Raw genomic sequence first — 24386 nt, forward strand, 5'->3', positions numbered from 1 at the left:
TTTAATTTACATTTAATTTGATTATTCCTCTCATTTTGTAAATTTTAAAGGCTAATATCTTGCCTGCATCAGGTCTGTGTATTTGGTTCATTTGCAATCAGTAGATTACATAACTTGCTCTTTTATAGTTTCGTGCCTGCATGGTTTCTCCATGGCTTTAAGTTTGTATAGTACATAACTGATATACTTTTTGTGTGCTTTCCTAGTGATACTCTCTCTCATAACCAAATAGTTTCTGTATGGTTGCTCAGGTGATCTGTTGATGGCAGTTTTCCTTACCACTAAATTCTCAATATATGGTCAGTTTGGCACCTGGCTCCACATGTATGAGAGTTATATTTTCAGTGCATTATGTGCCCATGTTTATGTGGCTTGTTTTTATACTTTATTGTAAATATCAATGGTAGCTGCTGTTCACAGTGTACACAGTAATTATAATTAACGTTCAATGGTAGCTGCTGTTCACAGTGTACACAGTAATTATAATTAAAGTCCCAGTTTAAAAATAATGCAAAAAAAGAACTATAGATTAGAATGATGTCGAACTTGAACACAATATCATCAAAAAAAGTGGGAACATTATGGATGAGGGAGGGATGGAAGGAAATAAATTTCCCACTAGATGACACTGTAGGTGTTGTAATGAAAATGGGTTTGGCTACAAATGACAGATGAAACACAGTATGATGGCTATAGTGTGAGTTGCACATTAAACCAACCATACTGTGCAATGTGAATGAGTACAAAAGGCTGACATTCAGTATCTGTAGCAATGATAATTAGGTAAGCGCATCCACTGTACCAAAGCTTGTCAACCAGATAGGAAAAATGGGTTTTTAATTGTCCTGAGGACAAAAACCAAATAAAAAGCAACAATGAAATTGGGTTTTAACTGTCATGAGACTGGAGGAGGACATGTTCAATATGCTGTCCACCATTTTCTGCTACAAACTGAAATCAAGAAACGCTATTCCATAACAGATCGGAATGTCTCAGGGGTCACACTCACAATGCATTGTGCAATGCACATCATCAGTTCAGCTACATGTGTAATTGGAGCGTTGAACACAGCTTCATTCAGATAACACCATGGGCAGAAGTCACATGAATTAGGATCAGGTGATCTGGATGGCCAGGCTGTAGGGAAATAACAGCTGATAACTATAGCAGTTCGAAAATGCCTCTGCAGCAGTTGCTTGACAGGGTGTGCAATGTGCAGGGGAATGCCATCTTGCATAAAAATGATCCTATCTACACATCCATGCTGTTGAGAGGTGAAATGGCTTTTATATAATAAGACGTTCAAACATCAGTGTTGGTACAGATAACAGGATCCATCTTTTCGTAAAAAATCTGCATCACACAGTTATCATTGCAGAATTAAACAGTACTTGCTGATGTGTGAGTGCATTTTAGATTGCTCATATTCTGCAATTCTATGTGTAGACATGTTCATGGAGATGGAAATATGCTTCATCTGTCCACAGTATGTTCTATGGCCATTCATTGTCCACTTCCATATGAGCAAGAAGTTCTAGATCCAAGATTTTTCTTACTGCCAGGTCAGCATGAGGCAACTACCAAATGTTGGTAATTGTGTATGAATAGCAATGCAGGACACTTCACAGAGTCTTACGCACTATGCACACAGCCATGTCCATTCCCCGTGCACTGCCTGTTTGCACACCACCATTTGACCACTCCCATAATGCTGTTGCCACATCTTCTAATGATGTAGGATCAATTGCTTTCCTCCCTCTTCTTTGCTGCACTTCAAAAGAATCTGTCTTTTCAAGTTTCATTATCATTTTCCCCAGACCCTTGGCAGACATTGGACCAACATCTTTTCCTGACCCTTTGAGTGTCCAGAAATTCTGCAGAACTACTGACTCACAGTCACTGTTTTTGTAAAAGAGCTTTACCTGTACCATAGGATATTGCACTGAGACAGTTATGCCAAGCATTTCAGACACAAACTGAGGAACTGCCTTGTACCCCATATCTCTTATTTTGCATATTCTGTCACCTACAATGCCATCTAATGCTAAAATTTTCACACCACACAAAAGAGAACATAAAGCCACAAAAGTGGGTATTTAATTGAAATATGCCTAATTTCCTGTAAAAAGTGTAAGATCACATGAATTCAAGTGAAAACTCAGAAAGTGAGTACAAAAATTACTTTGTTAGGAATCAAGCAATGGAAAATCCTGGAAGGAAGGTAACAATATTGGCTGGCTTCAGCTGCCACAGGCTGTGGTCATGTGTGTGTGTGTGTGTGTGTGTGTGTGTGTGTGTGTGTGTGTGTGTGCGCGCGCATGCGCCTTTTGACAAAGGCCTTCTTGGCCAGTCTGGTCAACTGCCACAAACCAACCAACCAACCAACCAACCAACCAACCAACCAACCTTGTTGGCCAAAAGCTCATTTTGTGACAATATTTTTGTTGTGCCTATCTGAAACTCCATCCTTCTCAGGAATAATATATGTTTCCTTTTGAAGATATTTCCATCATGCACATATAAGCCTTTTGGCAGTTTGTTAAACCAGATTTGATCACTGATGTAAGGGCTGTGATCTGTTATTTTTAGATTTGTCCTTTGCATGAAGCAGTTTGTTTCTAGTATTGTAGTCATGTATAACATTGCATTTTCTCAACTCTTTTTGATGATGTACAAAAAACAAAATTATCCTATTGAAATACTAGGAATATACTGTAAGGTACTTATATTGCACAAAAACCTCTCTACAAGAATCATAACGACCTAAACCAGGCATTATTATCATTGTCTTCTCCTGCAGAAACATTAATCTATTGAGGTTTATATCTGTAGCACTGCCCCATAGTTCAGTACTATAATTTAGTAAAGGATATATTGTTCCACAGAAGACAGTTTTGACAGTAGGGTTTGTAACTATTTTTGCTAAGTGACTGAATAGATACAATGTATTATTAATCTTCTGAAACACATAGTTAATATGATTTGACCATTGCAAGTTTCCATCTAAGTAGAGGCCTAAGAATGTGCAGCTATCGGTGCCCATTGCTTCAATTCCACATATATTATTTATAGAGGTATGGTTAGAGTTAACAGTCTTAAATGATAATAATTGTGAATTAACTTAATAATTGTGATTCGTTAACATTTACATTTAGATCTTGTTCATGAAAACACTTAACTATATTTATTACTCCATCTGTAGCAGTAGAAATAAGTTCACAGGTATTTTTCCCAAAAAGCAAGAGAGATTTGTCATTTGCATAACACACAATTTTAGAGTTTCATGGTGGGTGACATCAAAGGGGCTGAGAAGTGACCCCTGGAGGACTCCTTATTTCATTGTTTCACTAGAAGACTGGGAGATTACAACTCAGTCAATACCTTCATAGGTTAGCTATGTGCTCTGCTTCTGGTTTGACAAGTAGTTGGTCAGCAATAGTATTGCTGGATCTTTTAAGCTATATGCCTGAAGTTTCTCTATTAATATGTCATATTTAATTGAATCAAATACTTTAGTAAGGTCCAGTGAATATGCCTGTTGCCAATTTCCTTCCTCTAGTACACTATAAAGTCTATGTAAAAATACAGAGATTGCTGTGATGGTGCTGTGGTTTTTCCTGAAACCATGTTGTTTCTGTGAGGAGATTATTTTGTGTGAAATAATCACTTAGCTGTGAAAGCAAAACATCTTCAAATATTTTGCTAAATAAGGGGCTTACTGAAACTGGCCCAAAGTTTTCAGCCTGTTTTTTGGATCCTTTCTTGTATGTTGATTTGACTATGCACATTTTTAATGAGTCGGGGTAGGAGTTTTCCCTAATACAGCAGTTAATGAGATGGGTAATAGATTTAACTAATTCTTTGTGACACTTCTTAACTATGATGTTAGCTGTCTCATTCCAGCCAGCTGAGAGTTTGGTCTTTATTGTGTCGATTACTTGACTTAATTCATGTTCACATTACAGTTATGAATTCAAAGTTTATACCTTGGAGTGAGCAAATGTTTATCTGGCTGTTTTGCTCAACAAGTTGAGCTGGGATAGCACATGGAGTGATGAAGTATTTATTAAAAATGCCACAGATTGTCCTTGGATCTTCTATTAATGATCCCTCATGCAATATGCTGATTTCTTCTGCATTCATATTTGATGGTGCTTTCTGATATTGATTAATGAGCTTCCAAGATGCTTACACACATTGTCATATTTAATGACTGAATCACTGTGAACCTTTTTCCTGAAATTTGAAAGCTCTGTCTTAAACATTTTCATGGCTGTGCAATACTTTTCCTTGAGAATGATGTCCTTTTTAGATTTATAAAGTATGAAGAAGTCATGAACATTCTGCTTGAGTTTAAACAGACTACTGAGTAGTTTCAGCTTTGGATTCTTTCTGTGTGTTAGTCCTTTTAACATCTTTAATTTGGCAACAATGATAATATGTCTAAAAATTGTTACATAGAATTCATCCCATTTATTGTTTGAGTCTTTTGGCATATAAAGCCTGCTCCATTCTTCCTGGGATAGTTTATGTTTGAGGCAGTTTGTGTTATGAGTATTCAGTATTCATTTCTGTCCAATAAAATTTGTTGCTTCTGCTGTGTTTGTATCCATGTACTGAAGAGACTGACAATAGTTGTCTGAGCAGTGAAATTCTACACTATAGCTGTGCTTAACACTGTTGGTAGCACGTCTACTGATTATGAAATAATCTATCGTATGCTGGGGGTGTAGTCTGTCACTCTCGTATCAGTGCCTACTATGTTTACAAAGTTGCATGAATTCAGTACATCTGTGAGCCTCCAGTTAGCCATATTGTTGGAGTTTGCATTAGTATCAGATCCCCTAGTACAGTAAGGCTACTTGGGACATCTCTAAACTAATTACTAAGCTGAGACTTAAAATCTACATTTGGTGGGTGATAAATTCCTATTACTTTGTGCTTCATGTAATTACTACCCTAGCCCTTCAGTTCAAGAGTATCCAGTAATTTCTTGATTTATTTCACTGCGGTGTTTATCCAGGAAAGACATTTTCATATTAATCAGTGTGTCTTGAACGAAAATAGCCATCCCCACTGCCTTTATGTTGCTGCCTACAGTAGCTGTTAGCTACAGCATGACCCATTAATTTTTACAAAATTTTAATTCCTCAGCTTTGCGACCATGTTCCATAATCACAATGACATTGAGGAGGGGGGGGGGGGGGGGGGGGCATGTTCAGACACAAGAACTTGTAAAAGGTCTTGTTTATTTCTGAGGTACTGAACATTAAAGTGCATCAGTTTTTGGGCTTGTATCCTACACGCTACAATACTGAGCTGTACAGACCTCCTCGGCGCTAAAAAAAAAAAAAAAAAAAAAAAAAAAAGTCTAAAGTAATTGGCATATTAATACTTTTGTTCTGGCCTAGGTCTTTGGCTGGTGTGTGAGGCTGAGGGCTAATTTGTTGATTTAATAGGTGGATCTTCCCTTTTTGTTCATGTGAAGACTGTGGACAGTAAAACATGACCTATGAAACATGCTTACATCTACTAATTTAACACATCTACCCAACAGCATTAAGATTCATTCTCAGCATCATTTAGCACAAGAAAATAATGAAGCCATACACAGACTAGTATTACACGGAGGGTAAACAGAAATTTGGTATAACTTACCTAGCAAAAGAAGCAGAGTGTATGCAGGCAATGACTAATGTAACCCAAAAGCATTGTGCAGTGGACAGCATTGATAATCTGTAAAAATTCTGAACATTTAATCAGTTCAATAAAGTCTATTTGCAATAACCGTTTCTTTAAAACAGACTTCCACAACAAATGTCTGTTCTGGCATTCAGTGTTTACATATGTCCAAAGTAGCAAACTGATGCCCTGAAAATTGTTAAGCCCAATCCAATTGCACCATGCGATCACTTAACGCATGGATGACTCACTGGTTGCACAATACTTTATCAAGCTTACACTAACTGTTACGAAGAGGAAAAGACTCCCAAACCTACTTGCTCCTTCCTCAACTCTGTCACATGACGTACTACATTGGTCAACAGGATATCTTTGTGCCTGATCACCATTTTCTTGTTGTTATAGCTGTGGTCTTCAGTTCAAAGACTGGTTTGATGCACATCTCCATGCTATTCTATCCTGTGCAACCCTCTTCATTTCTGAGTAATTACTGCAACTTACATCCTTCTGAATCTGCGTACAGCATTCATCTCTTGGTCCCCCTCTACAATTTTTACCACCCATGATTCCCTACAGTACTAAATTGGTATCTCTTGATGTCTCAGAATGTGTCCCACTAACTGATCCCAAAGTAGAGCCTAACATTATTGTGTCCCTGTAAAGAACTCTTTGTTTTGCCACTTAGTAAAGTGGTATTGTGGTAAGTGGTATTTACTGACAGATAATTTAAATATACTCACTGATCACCACTGACTGACTTGGAACCTTACATGTTAAATGCAGACTACAGTCTCACACAAAGGTTTATACGACATACATACATGTAGATACATAAATATACATTACATTTGCCACAAATTGTGGGTCTTTTTATCAGTATATCAGATCTGCTCATTTTATAGTGATTTCAATGTCTATTCAGTGGTGTATAATATGCGTATTTAATATGTTTGTGTTATTTGTTACTTTTGTTATAAACATTTTTACACATACCCATCAATAGGTTTCACAATATTTGTTGTACAAATATTGTATTACTTTTATTGAACTTGTCTCTTTATTGTGGCTTCATTGCCTTATTATACATCATTGCATATACGAAGCTTCAGTTTTTGGCACAGTTACAATCTTGCTTTGCGGCATAGCATCTATAACCATGCGATGACTCAGTTTTACCCCTTGCTACTTGTGAAGAAATCCAGGTGGTTTGTACTTATTGGCTCACTAGATACCTACCCACTTCCTTGCTCAGCTTGCTGAGGTATCTTGGACCTCTGGACTGCTTCCCCTTACCTGCCTGCCCTTACCACTACATCACAGCTTGCCAGCCACATATCACTAAACCAAACTTCCCATTCTTTGATCAATTTATGTATAAGATATACTGCTTGTGACAAGGAATTATCTTCTATAAACAGTGTATATTGCTTTTTTAAATAAAATAGATTATTCTGTTCACCAGTATCATTATCCATGCTTCTAATTCTTTTAATTTACAGTGGCCAGATACTCTTTTTAATTTTGTGATCTCCTTTGATTTACATCCTCTTAAAAATTAGAAGGACTTTAAGTGCTACCAACCCACTGTAAGCTTACCAGTTTATTTTTAATGCCTTGTAGGTCCCATAGATCTTTTGATGCTACTGCTGCTAGGTGCTATTTATTGTTCTTAAATATGCTAACATCAGTGTGCAGTGAGTAACTTTAATGTTACATTACAGGTCAGCAGCCCTAGTAGGATCTAAATAGCTTAATAGAAATTAGTAAGTTGCCATTCATGACTAAACAAGGAGCTGAATGATGTACCTTTGACTTTGTAACTATATATCTTGACAAGCAAATTGACACCATGAACTTTTTGATACTAACTTGGTATTTACTGACACACAATTTAAGTATACTCACTGACTGCCAGTGACTGACTAGGAACCTTATGTGTTAAATGCAGACTACAGTCTCATACAAAGGTTTAAATGACAGCTGGATGCAGACTGACTCTGAGTTCTCAGCCAAAATACCAGGCAAACTGGCAGTGGGGCAAAAGGGAGTCCTTGTTGGGAATATTTGGGAGTGAACTCTCAGTTCTCGCATGTGCCTTACAACCAGAGGAAATCTTGTGAAAACCTTGGTCAGAACTGGGGGGATGGGAATTCTGTAGGATGTCTATGTAGAGATGTTCATATGACAGATATAACAAATCATAAAATACGAAGCTATAACATTTTGGATATTAAAATAAAAAGAGGGAAAAAATAGAGCAGAATACTTAAACACATTAGGCAAGAAAACTCTCTTGATTAGCTGCTGTACAGAAATTCTTTAATTGGTATAATTTATTGTCCTATTTTAAGGCATGGAAGTTTTGGTGTGCTCTTGGACCTACAAAAGTCTCCAAAGAATTTCCTGGAAAGTTAAATTTTCAATCTGAATATCTCATTAATTAACATTATTTTTTTGTAAAAGCCTACAGTTTTGGGATCAGAAAATTTACAGTTACGATACAACAACATTAAAATTTCAAATTGGAACATTATGAACTATGATACTATTGAACACAGATAAGTTTTGAATTACACAGTTATCAGAAAAAATTAAACACTGTTGTGTGAATGAGAAACCTGAGGACTTTTTAATAAAATATGTCAAAAGAAAAACAAATAATTAACAGCAAGTTCAAATTTTGAAGTGCACATTGTTTTATAGATTTGTAAATTTAGAATATTTCTCTAAGTAAAATATTTCTACCTAACTATTCATACTGTTGTTGCTGGCAGCCCATAAATTATACACTGAAGACTAAAATTTTCAAAATTACAGCTCATGTAAGAATTTGGAGATCATATACAGTTAAAGTACATGTTTTATGTATAAAAAAGAAAAAAGAAAAAAATAATTATTTAAAAAATGGACTTACAGGCCATGGAATTGTTCCACCTTGCTACATTTTAACGTGTCATTTTTTCTGTATTATTACTCACGTCAACAATGTAATTCTGTATTAGATGTTTCACCTCCAATGTTTTCAGCATATAGAACAGTTACTTGTAAGTTTATCCAAATATATGAGTGTTTCATCTCACAAAATAATGAATACAGTATTCTTATTTATCTACAGACATTGATGAGTGTGAAGCAGAGTACCTTGACGCAAAGCCCTGTGAACTTGGCTGTGTTAACACTGTTGGATCTTACCACTGCAGAACAGAATGTCCCACTGGATGGGAGATAACAACCAGTGATGGAAAACGAAGTTGTGAAGATGTTGATGAATGCAGTAGAGGCATAAGTGGCTGTTCACATTTTTGCCATAACACAGCTGGAGGATATGTATGCAGTTGTCATGCTGGCTATATGTTGGCACCTGATAATACTACATGTGTAGGTAAGGGGTACTTGTTAAATCACATTAACTGTATTTCACTGTCGCTCACTTATTAAGCTGCTATGAATCTCCATTATATGTCATACATGTCTACATTTTTTGTCATAGTTGTGGAGACACTGGACAGAATAAAACAGAAAATTAAACAGAAAATAGAGGGGAGAAGAATGGTTAGAGTTTCAAACACAAAGAAATTTGCAACAGTACAGCACTGGTGTCAGACACTGCTGACAGATAAAATTAGAACATGAAAGCGACACATATTAAAAGCAATGTTATAAATAAATTAAAGTCCCAATGAACAGGTTTATTAACTGTGTGATTTTGAAAAAATACAAGAAAGTAAGAACTGATTAAAATAGCGGTATGCAGAAAGTGGGCAAAATGCCTACCAATATGTCTAAATAATGTTTATATTTCAATCTATTGTCTATAGAAAATGGAAATAAGTGCTTTAAGTCATTTTAGTTTTCATGTAGTGCCTACATTTAAAATGTGTTCCAACTACTAGTAACATTATTTGTTGACTGTTTTCCAAACAAACCTTATTGGCTGTAGATATGCCCACACCTTGACTTTCCTATAATACATAACTTCGTGTTTCCAATATAACAACATATTATTGTCAGTCTATTAGATTTCAGAGGCTACATTGGTCTTCTACTGACATGACATTGTATGAATAAGAGTTGTGTCACCATAGTACGGAGTGTAGCAAGCGACCCCCTATTAGGGTATATATGGAATTTTAACAAAAAATTGTTCTATACTTCATGTAGAGAACTGTTTCTAATGACTGGAAGAGAGCACAATTCAAACACCTAAATTGAAAGTTCATTGAAATTAATCCACAAAACTTTCACTCGGTAACACTCATTTGCTTTACAGAAGGACTAGAACTTCTTGCAGACAGCTCTTTAAAAAGTTGAGTATGCTGACTGTAACCTATAAATGAATTTATTCCTTTCTGTATTTGCAAGACAGCAATTATTCACAGTTCAACACCAGCACAAATATTCATAAATATGTTACTACAAGGCAACATGACCTGTCCCCATCTTCCACATAGCCATAATGAGGCAAAGAAAGGAGTGAAGTATTCAGTCAAAAACATTTTTGATTTTATGATGTAAAAAATTTAATAGGTGATAAAAATAACTTCAGAGAGAAACTGACACCGTACCCAGTTGCCATTTGCTTCTATACAGTAGAACAATTTATAAGTGTGTTATGTATTGGTAGTGTGTGTGTGTGTGTGTGTGTGTGTGTGTGTGTTTGTGTGTGTGTGTACGTTCTTTTCACAATCTTAATTTCTCTCTATCTCTCACTCCTGCTCCCCCCTCTCTTCCCACAGCCTCTCTCTCTGTCCCTTCCCTCTTCCCTTCCTCCTCAATCTTCTCCTCTCTCCCTGCTCTCCAATTAAAGAGCTAGAGATCTTCACTGTAGCCTCACAATATATTTATTCACTTATGAAATTTGTTATTAACAATCCAAACGAATTCAAAAGTAATAGCAGTGTACATGGCTACAACACTAGGAGAAAGGATGATCTTCACTACTCAAGGTTCAAACTAACTTTGGCTCAGAAGGGGGTAAATTATGCTGCCACAAAAGTCTTTGATCACTTACCTAATAGCATCAAAAGTGTGACAGATAGCCATATAGCATTTAAAAGGAAATTAAAAGAATTTTTTAATGGCAACTCCTTCTACTCATTAGATGAACTTTTGGATATAGTAAGTGGGTAATTTCCCCAACCCCATATTTATATTGTGTTCCATAGATCCATATGGGAACATATCCCTGGATATAGAACGAGTCAAGGTTTTTTACAGATTATTGTTTTGTGCACAGATACATTGATCTTATTCACAGTTCAACACCAGCACAAATATTCATAAATATGTTATTAGAAGGCAACATGACCTATCACCATCTTCCACATAGCCATAATAAGGCAAAGAAAGGAGTGAAGTATTCAGTCAAAAACATTTTTGATTTTATGATGTAAAAAAATATACCCTTGCATATTAGTTAAGATACAGGACATCTGAAAGAATATACAGCCATACATAAATTTGGGTATTCTTCTTACGTTATACAGGCATTGACATACATAAATTTGGGTATTGTATTAAGTTACACTGTACTTACAGAGTATGATTAATCAATTGTAGAGGTCACACAGTAAGGTTTAAGCACAAACAAGAGATTCTATGCATTTTTGCTAAGAAATTCATCAATACTGTAACAAGATTCATCTAAAAGGAATTGCTTCAGAATTTATTTAAACTTTGGCATGTTTCCAAACAGTTCTTTCTTGTGCAGTGGGAGGGCATTAAAAATCTTGGTGTCACTGTATAAAACCCCCTTCTGGACCATGATTCTCGTTTTTAGCTCATAATGGATATCCAGTTTTCTTCAGTTGTTATAACTGTGGTAAGAGCTATTGATTTTGAATAAGTTGCTATTTTTTGAAACAAAGCATATCACGGAAAAAAATATATTGGGCAGGTGTTGTAAGTATTTGTAGAGCTCTAAACAGATCCCTGCACGAGTGCCTAGGATGTACTTCACACATAATTCTTATTGCTGGCTTCTGTGCATGGAACACTTTTTTTGCTGTTGGCTGATTTCCCCAAAATATTATACCATAGGCCATAAGTTGTTGAAAATAGTCAAAATATGCAGTTTTTATTGTGATAATTTCCCTAGTGTCTGAAATTATTCTTAAGGCAAACGTTGCTGAGCTTAGCCTTTTGGACAGATCTTGAATATGGTGGTGCCACTTCATTTTGCTATCTAGATGCAGACCAAGAATTTGGCAGACTCAACCTTCAAAATCTTGTGCTCACTCATTTTTAGGTTCATTTCATTAGTAACATTTGTGTTAGAAGAGAAATGAATGTAATTTGTCTTTTTTAGGTTGACTGTAAGGCAATTGGTTTCAAACCAGTTTGTCAAATCTGCAAAAGCTTTATTTGCAGCCTCATTTGACACATTCCCTGAGAGATTATTAACTGATAAAGTGGTGTCGTCAGCAAACATGAGTATTTTCCCATATTCTGTACATAGCACTAAGTCATTTATGAATATTAGAAAGAGCAGTGGTCCCAATACTGAGCCTTGAGGTACTCCTGCAGTAATGGAGCCCCATTCTGAAGATACCTGGCCACCATACAATCCTTCCACGATTACGTTCTGCTTTCTACCACACACATAGGATTCAAACCACGTGCCTACGGTTCCACCCATTCCTAGGGTCTTGGCTTTACTCAAGAGAATATTGTGACTTACACTGTCAAAAGCTTTTGACAGGTCACAAAATATTCCAAGCATCATCATATTATTATTTATGGCTTCCATAACATTGTCAACAAAGGCATGTATTGCATCCACAGTTGATACCCCTTTCCGAAAGCCAAACTGGCTACTGCTCAGGATGTTATGCTTACTAAGATGCTCAACCATTCTGCTATGCATCAATTTTTCTAGTACCTTGGAGAAAACTGAGAGTAATGAAATTTTCGATAGTTTGTAGCCTCGGTCTTTTCTCCCTTTTTATAAATTGGTCGTATAAGCCCATATTTTAGCCTGTTGGGAAAAACACCTTCTTCCAATGACATATTACTAATATGGCAGAGGACTGTACTTATTTCTTTACAACAGTATTTCAGAAACTTGCTGGAAATGTTGTCAACTCCAGCAGAATTTTTACATTTTAAAGACATATTTATTTTTTCTAATTCTATCACTGTAGTTTTTCGAAGATGCATCTCATCTATTTTGTTAGTTAAGGTGTTATGCAAATATTCTGTAGCTTTCTTTACAGAACCCTGGCATCCCATTTGGTTGGTGACTGTTTGGAAATGATTGTTAAAGATATTAGCCACCATTTCGGGAGCATCTACCAAAAGGCTCCCAGTTCTTAAGTTAATCACTTCTTTGGCAGATAGGCTTCTCCCCGTCTCGCTTTTAACATATTTCCATATGGTTTTCATTTTGTTATTTGATTTCCTCAAAAAGATTTGACGTTAAATTAATAAATACATTAAATTTTGTGTTGACATCTGCTGAGTTGAATACTTCAGACCAGTCTACTAACTGTAGCTTCTGCCTGTATGTCTCCATTGTTTCTTTATTTATTGGTCTCACATTTTTCCAGATAGCTTTTGGTTTTCTGTTAAGATTTAAATGGGGGATTGTCAGAGGTATAGCATCATGTCTGACAGCCCATTTAGGACTTGACTGACTGGCAAGCTACTGTGCCTAGACTTATCAACAAACACATTATCAATTAGAGTACTGGAGTGGTCAGTTATCCTAGTGGAAATTCAACTACTTCCATTAGATTGTAACAGCTCATTAGTTGCTCCAGCTCCATTCTGTCATAACTTTCATTCAGGAAATTTACATTAAAGTCGCCTACTATTATGACTGAAATGTTTTTTCTGTACAATTTTGATAACATTGCTTCAATCTGTTTGAGAAAGATTCCAAGATTCCCTGCAGGTGCTCTATAAATTGATAATATGACTATTGATACACTATTTGTTGCCAGTTCTATACCACAAACTTCAAAGTGCTGCTCAATACAAAATTTGCTTACATCAAGAGTTCTAAATACTACATTATTTCTAACATATATCACTGTTCCACCCCTCTCCATGTTGGATCTGCAATATTGAGATGATAAACTGAATCTGTCTAAGCACAACATCTGAATACCACAAGTGACATGATGTTCAGTGAAGCATAGTATATCTGGTTGCTTTTCTCTTTCAATATCATTTATGTTTATTAGTAGCTGGTCTAGTGAATTTTTAAGTCCTCTTAGGCCAATGTTCTGATAGAAAATTGTGAGTGGTTTAGTCTTTTTTAAATCTGCACCATTTTTACGATTAGGCTTACTTGGTATCAGGGTACTTTCACTGTGGACATGTTGGCCTACTGTTGGTTTGAGCTTCGGAACATCTGCTATATCCTCTTCCTCTGCATTGAACGATACCAAAAATCCTCCTGGAGCCTGGAAGTTATCTTTCTTCTTGGCTGCTTCACCACTTTTATGGTCGCTGCTGGAGATTCCAATGGTTCTGTCTGGCTGATGTGTTGAACACTCTGTATGTTGCTGGCACCGGATACAGTATTTAAGTGAGTTGGCAAATCAGTTGAGAATGAACTGTTTTCGTAAATTAGGGTACTTAGTTTGATATTTTCTGTAATCAGTTCATTTAATCTTTCACACAAAAATCGCTTCCCCTCTTAGTTCAAATGTAATACATGTTCAGTATGCATCCATTTATCTAATGTCCCTATATCCAAAATCAAACATTTTTCATATCTTGAACAAAGCAGTTTAATCTTTGCATTTGTTTTTCTGATCTCTTTGTTAACACACAAATGGTATGTTAAATCATGCCGATGTGGAATGGTAGCAACAACAGTATTTTTAGATATGTTTTGCTCTAGAAACATGGACAAGCCTTCGACACGGGTCTCAGCTTCATTAAACACCACGTCATTTGCGCCTGCTATATGTACGATAAAATCATTGTCCACCAACATTTTGCGTTCTAAGTCTAGATTAGATTAGATTAATACTAGTTCCATGGATCATGAATACGATATTTCGTAATGATGTGGAACGAGTCAAATTTTCCAATACATGACACAATTAAGTTAATTTAACAACATAATTAAGTTAATATAACGTTTTTTTTAATTTTTTATATTTTTTGTTTGGTTTTTTTCTTTTTTTCTTAATTTATATCTAAAAAGTCCTCTATGGAGTAGAAGGAGTTGTCATTCAGAAATTCTTTTAATATCTTCTTAAATACTTGGTTATCTGTCAGAATTTTGATACTATTTGGTAAGTGAACAAAGACTTTAGTGGCAGTATAATTCACCCCTTTCTGTGCCAAAGTTAGATTTAATCTTGAATAGTGAAGGTCATCCTTTCCCCTAGTATTGTAGTTATGCACACTGCTATTACTTTTGAATTGGGTTTGGTTGCTAATAGCAAATTTCATAAGAGAGTATACATACTGAGAAGCTACTATGAATATCCTTGGATCCTTAAATAAATGTCTGCAGGATGATCTTGGGTGGACTCCAGCTATTAATCTGATTACACGCTTTTGTGCAATAAATACTTTATTCCTCAGTGCTGAATTACCCCAACATATGATGCCATATGCAAGCAATGAGTGAAAATAGGCATAGTAAGCTAATTTACTAAGATGTTTATCACCAAAATTTGCAATGACCCTTATTGCATAAGTAGCTGACCTCAAACGTTTCATCAGATTACCAATGTGTTTCTTCCAATTTAATCTCTCATCAATGGAAACACCTAAAAATTTTGAATATTCTACCTTAGCTATATGCTTCTGATTAAGGTATATATTTATTAATGGCATCATACCATTTACTGTACGGAACTGTATGTACTGTGTCTTATCAAAATTCAGTGAGAGTCCGTTTACAAGGAACCACTTAGTAATTTTCTGAACGACATTATTGACAATTTCATCAGTTAATTCTTGTTTGTCAGGTGTGATTACTATACTTGTATCATCAGCAAAAAGGACTAACTTTGCCTCTTCATGAATATAGAATGGCAAGTAATTAATATACATTAAGAACAACAAAGGACCCAAGACCGACCCTTGCGGAACCCCATTGGGAAAAGCAATCGTCACCGAAGTTAATCTGTCGATAAAGAGGGAGGAAAGGGTTACATCTAAATGAAAGGAAAAATGCAAATGAAACTGGTGGAAATTAATTTTGAAAAGGGGTAAAGTTAATAAAGAAAGTAAATGTGCGGCCGTTACGTTAACAATTAGCTAGCGGTAATTAGATATTTAAGATTTGGGGGAAATTATGGTCGCCAGTCCTATGGACAATTACTATAGTAACTGAAAAAGAAAGGTTATTACACATATAATTAGCACTAGAAGTGTGGCAACTGAAGGTTGACACATGTAGTGTGAAAACTGAAAGTTTGTCAGAAGTAATAAATTTTGCTACACTCCGACTTAATTTAGCAAAAGAATTAATAAAACCGGAAAATTGAAAGTTAATTTAGTGAGCTTTGTTTCTGAAGCACATCGAAATTCAGTAAAATATGGTTAGTCTTGGGTACCTCAACAATCATTTCAAAAGCTACTTGAATCTACGCAATTTAGAAATAAGAGAATTAGCTTTGAACTTGAGTTAAATGATTCTGAACAATTAACAATAGTAAAATTTAGTACGTACCAAGCTGAGCTGCAGTCACAGGTAAACTAAAATACGGTAACAAAAATGACACTCTTAATTTGTGCTTGTGTAATCTAAATATTGTAGCCAGCTATGAATACCTTAACTGAACTTCGAAATTAAAGCAGTGAAATCGAATGATATTACTTTAAAGCTGGCGTTTGAATTTCAACGACGCTCGGGTTCATTCCGGAAAAGGAAGGGACCCTGCTTGGTAATGCAATTGGGACAATGAGCAACAAAGGTTCATGCTATGTTGGTGTAATTTAGTGAGAAAAATTTAACAGTTTGAAAAGCTGAGGTCTGCCATACAGTTCTAAAACTTTACGTGCTACCAGTCTTCCTTGTTGGTTGATTGAAGGTTTGAAGTCGTCGATCGAGGAGGTGGCGACAGTCACTCATTGTCGGCCGTCGCTGTTGCAGAAGCTGGATGTTGGTGCGCCTTCTTCTTGACACGGTCTCCAGCTGAAACGGGGTCTTGATGTGTGCCAGCTAACGCTTCCCGTCCGCGACACCATGTCAGAAACTAACATAGAAAGTCGAGCGCAATTACATGCTGCCAAACCCCGAAAGCGCGGCAACTCGCGGAAGCGTCACACAACACACCTGCTCCACTGCACTACTCCAGCCAGACTCTCTTCTGCCCGCGCTCCACGCGACAGTGTTAACACTACCAAAGATCCTAAACACTTTGGTTCTCCACACGACCTATTGATGTATTCGTTCTACAGCACAGTTTTCCCTAGGCAAGACCCATCGTATAAATACAAATAATATTCACAAAACAAACCAATTATACATCGACATAAATGCATATAAATAGAAATAGTAAAACAATTACAATATACAAAGACACAGAAATGTTATATCTTCAGGTAACAAAATAAGGAGAAAAATTTGCAGTGCAATAGATGGAAATAGGAGGATATGCATATCTGGCGTTACATGTGCCTCACATTGTCCGAGGATGTTCGTGTAACCTAAACAGACTCAAAAAATGTCCCAAAAAGGAAAAAAAAAAAAAACAGCGGAAATGCATATGCTCAAAACAGCAAGAAAATTTAGCATTAGGCTAATTAACCATAAACCGATTTTTACACCATAATAATTGAGTGTAGACACTCCTAATCTTACTCCACTCTGTCATCTTACACAAAAGAAAACAGGTTGACAACATATTAAAATTCATAGAAAACATAGAAAATGGTTTAGCTATCAAAAAAATCAAAGTTCCTAACAGTATCAAGAAATGGAATACTATTTACAAAATTAATCAGAGTACATGGTCATAAAAAACAGGTATATCAAAATACGCAAATTAATAATTAATTACAGAGAATACACATTTTATATAACCTTTTCATAATTAATACCCTCGCCATGAGAGTCCACTTAACGCTAAACAAGAAAATAATATACATCAGATCGACAAAAACATGAATATTGACAGCAGAATTCTTTCACATCAGCTGTCCGGGAAGAAAAACAACTCCGCCTTCCGTACCCCCAAGTACAAAGAATGCCGACAGCGGCACAAGAGCCGACAGCAGCACAACCGACAGTGGCTCTGCCTCGCCAGTACTGTTGCGCTCGCCTGTGCGGCATGGTTGATCCCACTCACCCTTGTAACGGCATTTCCAGAACGTCAGTTTCACTGAATTCTTTCGGAAAAACTCACTCCCGAGTAATCTCAAGGAGTCCATTAACTCTATCACAGTGGATAACTCAACACTGTCCATCATCACACGCATGTACTAGCCTGAAACTTAAAACAGCGTCTAAGTACATCGGCAATGACTAGTAAAACACACATTCATGAAATCTTACAGCTAGTTACAAAATCATATTTAAATTCCTTAATCTACTGTGACTCAGCCGAAAACTTAAACTAGCAGCTTGGATTTTTCAATTGATTAATAATCAGTTAATCTGAAATCATTTAATCAATTTAATTACTTATTACTTCTTTAATGTCCTCTTGGTCAGGCAAAAGCATGGCAATCTAGCAAATCGTTAAATATTACAATCTATATTTACATAAAGTACAAATTACGATTCCTGTGGTATTAATCAATCCTTGGTTGGTACAATTTCAGGTCTACAATGTTCCGTATACTTAATAGTTTTCCAGAGCTTGGATAATCTAAGCAATAAGCATTTGTGTGAGATATACCAATGACTTTATATGGTCCATTATAAACAAACTTAAATTTAGAGATTTCATTGACTATCTCGCTCGATTTCTCATGAGTTTTTACAAGTACTAAGTCTCCGATTGCAAACTTAGCAAAACGCGCTTTAGCATCATGATGTGATGACGTATGCGAGCGTCGGCTTTTAGCTTCATTATTTCTCGCAAACGATCTTTTTTCACACCAATACTAGTGTCAATCCGTGGAGGGAATTTCATTATCTCTTCCACAAGTCCCGGTTTGTCTGAAAACACACTCTTATTCCTCATTATTACTTCATACAGGCCTCGTCTTTGTTCGTGTGTTACGTTTGACACACCGTCTACAATACGTTCCAATTCACTTTCTACACTATTGTCAATGTCGAGATTCCTCACGTTACAATAGTTCAAATTCATGCCTGTGTCAATGGCATCCAGCCAGTTAACAATCTGTATAGGCTGGTATTGCCTATGCACACCGTCTCCTGCCTCGTCAAAACTAACTACTAGTGTTTTATCTTGTGACTTACATGTCAAAGTTTTGCTTTCGCAATTAATCACTGCACGGTACTTTAATAGCCAATCTAACCCGATAATTACTTCCGTAGTTAAGTCTGGCACAACGACAAACTCTTGTTCACATTGTGCCCCACATATCTCGAAGTTGACAAAAATCTGTTTTGTGACCGGTTTACTGGCCTTCCCAGTAGCACCGATAATTTTCACTCCTGTTACTCGCATAATTACGATACCAGGTCTGTCTTTCAGTAACTCAAATATTTTTCCAGATACAGCACTCAATTCTGCACTGGTGCCAATCAACAAGTTTAGTTGTAGGTCGTGCATATTAACAGACACTACTATCTGTCTACACTTGTCCCTGACTGTTTCTTTATTTTCCCACAGTAAATCCTCGTCTATATCCACGTCATTCCAGAAAAAACCATCCAGCTTTGATCGTAAATCCAGCTTATCTGGCGGCTTTTTCAGCCTCTGTTCACATACAGTTTTAATTTCAACACGTTTGTCCTGAGGCTTAGTCTGTAGCTCCGCCTCCAATACCGAAACCTTTTCCTGTAACTCGTCAACTAGTGAGTGTTGCTTTGCTATCAATTCACTAATTGTCACCTTCGTTGATTCCTCTTTGGTCAGATTGATCTCATCTGCCAATCTACCTGGAGGAATGTGCCCAGTAGTATCTGCAATTACTTCCTCTGGATCTGCGCAACCCACACTGCTACCGTCTGACCGTATAACGTCAGGTCTAACCTCATACACGCTGTAATCTGCGCGCTTTTCTACGAATCATGTCCGGCTATCACTAAAATTCTCGTAATCTTTCTCCTTAATACTTTCGCAATGTTTAAACTGGAGTTTTGCGTCGGATGGGTCGGCCACTTCTACCACTATAACTTTCGGTAAAGTCTGCCGGTCAGGGCGTGAACTTTCCGTTACTACTTCAACATCTAACTCCTGCGGGACGAAACACGACGAATCTTGCTCATGCTCCCCATTGGCATCAACTATTTCTGGTAAAGTCTGCTGGTTAGGGCCAGAACTTTCTATCACTTCACAAACACTATCGTCCTGCGGGACGAGACGCGACAAATCCAGCCCGCGCTCCCCATAAACACTTCTCCCGTACAGGCCCCTATAATCTCTTCGTTCGTCGTATAAGCGAACAAACTGCCTTAACCAGACCTCATCCCTCTCTGCGTCCCCTGGCTCGATGACGGACATGTTATCCGACATCTGATCTTCTCTCAACACTTGCGAATCATTCTTAAACTCAATCTCCAGTTCCGCTGTGGGTGTTACAGCTGCCACTTTATAATCGATTTCCGGAACACTACTTGAATTGTTATCACTGACAGTGAATGTATTTTCTAGTGCCGTGTCTACAGCTGATCTACTACTTGTGGGTGCACTCCTTTCTCCTAACACTGGCACACTCTCCTGTTGTTGATTATTCCATACGGAATTTTCATAACGACGACACCTCGGTTTTCTACTGTTATTGGGCCGCCAAAGTTTCTCCACGCTCGGTCGGCCCCTCACCGGCACGGCTAATGGTTTCTCTGTCTCGTCCCAGCACATACGCTCCCCAGATGCTGCTGAGGCGGCTGATCACACCCTCTGGCGTTATTAGTATTCTGCGAAGCCCGTATCACGCTAGTATGATACTGGTTTCCGTCACTCCTGTTATTATTTGCATTGTACCGATAGTCATTATGGCTCGAACCACTATTGTTATTGCTGCCAAGATTGCGGTATGCATTATACCCAAAGTTATCACTGTTGTAGTTGCTGTGGTACCCGTTGTTGTTACCACGGCCTCTACCACCGTCGCGATTATTGTGCCAATTGTCCTCGTCCTCAACTCTTTCCAGGAAATCAATGATTGTCCTGTAATTGCTTACTATGTAGCGTTTTGTATCATCTGGAAGCTTCTTGTAGAGTTCCCAGACTATTTCGGATTCCATGCGGCGATCATGCAAATATTCCAACTTGCGGATCCAGCCCTCACAAAACTCCTTCATTGAGCCATGCGAATTCGAATCGAAAGGCCTCGATACTACAAATTTGCGCCAGACACTTTGTTGTTTTTGCTCTGACCAGTATTCAGCCAGAACAAATTTTTAAACTCGTCAAAAGTCAGGTTTGTAATGTTGAGGTTTAAGCCCCAACGCTTGGCATCACCAGCCAACACGTCAATAACTGCATTAATTTTTCTCTCATTAGTCCATGATCTGGGTAAAACTCTTTCACAATTTTTAATGAAATCCATCGTGTGTATACCGCCTTTTTTCAAGGGTTCGAACCACTCCTCTTTCATCAACAATTCAAAACTGTGTGCACAGATTGGCACATAGCTCTGTTTTTCGTCAAGTTTCTTTTCTAATTCCGAAACTCTCGTAATTACTTGGCAAGTGGTTGTCGCAAGCGTTTCCACTTCCCTCTTTTTCTCTTCGCAGGTATTAGCCTGCTTCCTCACTTTGGTATCTACTTCGGATACTAAAGCCTTTAAAGTTTCCACCTTCTTTTGATCCTCTTTTTTCACTAATTGAATTTGTTCCGTCACCTTATTCTCGATGATTGGAGCAACTGCTTCTACACTTTTCTCGATTCTGCTAATTTCGGAATAAAAACGAGTATTTATGCTCGCAACTTCTGCCTGAACACCTATCATTTCCTGTTTAAGATTACCAATTTCGGTATTAATCACAACAATATCTTCTTTGATTTTATCAACTTTTGTGTTAACAACTCCAACATTGTTGTTAACAACATTAATAGCTTTGTTCTGATTGTCTAGCTTCCGTTCAATTTTTTCAGACTGAGCTTCTTGCTTGGCAGCCTGAGCTTTAATTTCTGCCGGTTGACTCTTGATTTCGTTAATCAAAAATTCAATATATCAGTTAAATTCCTGGAAACTACCCGTTTTACTTCCGTAGCGGCTTCCTCTTTAATTGTCCCTCCGTATTCGTCATCAAGGGGTTCAGATTTGATTATCACTTCCGATTCCGAAACATTTTCTAAAGTTTGGAATTCCATTTCTGCTCTTTGTTGCATTTTTGCGGTCGCGTCTTTCATGCTAGCCGCCTGCCCCTGAACAATGGGTTCCGCAGTGCGCGTTTCCCACTGTTTGACCGATTGTTCCTTATCCAAGTCTACCAAATTTTGGTAATTGTTGCCTTCACTCATTTTAATAATTTTCAATATAAATGCCAAATCTCAAATCTAATTAGGATTCCTCCCACTACTTATTCCCGCTGACGTAACGACCTGTTCGTAACCAGTACTTTGTTACGAGATTTGCACAATGCAAAATTCGTGTCCAAAACAACCTCAAATACGAAGATTGTCCTGTCACCAGGTCGCCACGTGTAACCTCCCCCTCACTTATCGACCTTAATTACAGTGAAAAATTAAACCGTGTGTACCTAATGGAAATTTGGGAAAAGCAATCGTCACCGAAGTTAATCTGTCGGTAAAGAGGGAGGAAAGGGTTACATCTAAATGAAAGGAAAAATGCAAATGAAACTGGTGGAAATTAATTTTGAAAAGGGGTTAAGTTAATAAAGAAAGTAAATGTGTGGCTGTTACATTAACAATTAACTAGCGGTAATTAGATATTTGAGATTTGGGGGAAATTACGGTCGCCAGTCCTATGGACAATTACTATAGTAACTGAAAAAGAAAGGTTATTACACATATAATTAGCACTAGAAGCATGGCAACTGAAGGTTGACACGTTTAGTGTGAAAACTGAAAGTTTGTTAGAAGTAATAAATTTTGCTACACTCTGACTTAATTTAGCAAAAGAATTAATAAAATCGGAAAATTGAAAGTTAATTTAGTGCCTGAAATTAATAGTGAGCTTTGTTTCTGAAACACATCGAAATTCAGTAAAATACGGTTAGTCTTGGGCTACCTCAACAATCATTTCAAAAGCTACTTGAATCTACGCAATTTAGAAATAAGAGGTTTAACTTTGAACTTGAATTAAATGATTCTGAACAATTAACAATAGTAAAATTTAGTACGTACCAAGCTGAGCTGCAGTCACAGGTAAGCTAAAATACAGTAACAGAACTTGCACTCTTAATTTGTGCTTGTGCAATCTAAATATTGTAGCCAGCTATGAATACCTTAACTGAACTTCGAAATTAAAGCAGTGAAATTGAATGATATTACTTTAATGCTGACGTTTGAATTGCAACGACACTCGGGTTCATTCCGGAAAAGGAAGGGACCCTGCTTGGCAATGCAATTGGGACAATGAGCAACAAAGGTTCATACTATGTTGGTGTAATTTAGTGAGAAAAATTTAACAGTTTGAAAAGCTGAGGTCTGCCATACAGTTCTAAAACTTTACGTGCTACCAGTCTTCCTTGTTGGTTGATTGAAGGTTTGAAGTCGTCGATCGAGGAGGTGGCGACAGTCACTCATTGTCGGCCGTCGATGTTGCAGAAGCTGGATGTTGGCGCGCCTTCTTCTCGACACGGTCTCCAGCCGAAACGGGCTCTTGATGTGTGCCAGCTAATGCTTCCCGTCCGCGACACCATGTCAGAAACTAACATAGCAAGTCGAGCGCAATTACATGCTGCCAAACCCCGAAAGTGCGGCAACTTGCGGGAGCGTCACACAACACACCTGCTCCACTGCAGCCACACTCTCTTCTGCCTGCGCTCCACGTGACAGAGTTAACACTACCAAAGATCCTAAACACTTTGGTTCTCCACACGACCTATCGATGTATTCATTCGACAGCATAGTTTTCCCTAGGCAAGACCCATCGTATAAATACAAATAATATTCACAAAACAAACCAATTATACATCGACATAAATGCATATATATGCAAATAGTAAAACAATTACAATATACAAAGACACAGAAATGTTATATCTTCAAGTAACAAAATAAGGAGAAAAATTGCAGTGCAAGACATGGAAATAGGAGGATATGCATTTCCGGCGTTACATGAGAATTTACAGTTATCATCGTGCAGTTTATTGGGCTTGTTTATCTTGTTAACTGTCTTCTTTCCACTTGTCTGGACCGTTTCACTACCTTTAGTCACAGGGCTTCGATTTATGTAGCAATTTTCTTTTGTGACCTGGTTTGGTTTGGTACTCACTCGCTGTTTATGGAGTTCATTGTCCTTAGTGTGTTCGTCACAATTTGTCGACAATACTGCGAGTCTTTTTTTTTTGCGAACAAAATATCATTTACAAAATAAGATACATATTTTGCACATCCTTTCCGCTTCTCGAGATTCTCTACAGCTCCAGTTTGCAATTTACTTACAGTTTTATCGGTAGGAACATGACACACCTTCTGCAGCTCGGTATTTTCATTTCTTAGTTGCAAAATTTCTCGTCT

The 24386-nt window shown here is 37.3% G+C and overlaps 1 protein-coding gene across 5 annotated transcripts in view; it reads left to right on the top strand.

The window, feature by feature from the left end:
- LOC126484960 (uncharacterized) overlaps positions 1-24386 on the top strand; it is a 354976-nt gene that overhangs the window by 313334 nt on the left and 17256 nt on the right. For all 5 annotated transcript variants that reach the window (XM_050108582.1, XM_050108565.1, XM_050108574.1 and 2 more), the window contains one exon: positions 8798-9064. In XM_050108582.1, coding sequence (XP_049964539.1) covers positions 8798-9064 — 267 coding nt within the window. The remainder of the gene's footprint in view (positions 1-8797; positions 9065-24386) is intronic.

Source organism: Schistocerca serialis, chromosome 1, assembly GCF_023864345.2.
Source record: "Schistocerca serialis cubense isolate TAMUIC-IGC-003099 chromosome 1, iqSchSeri2.2, whole genome shotgun sequence".
Lineage (NCBI taxonomy): Eukaryota > Metazoa > Arthropoda > Insecta > Orthoptera > Acrididae > Schistocerca > Schistocerca serialis.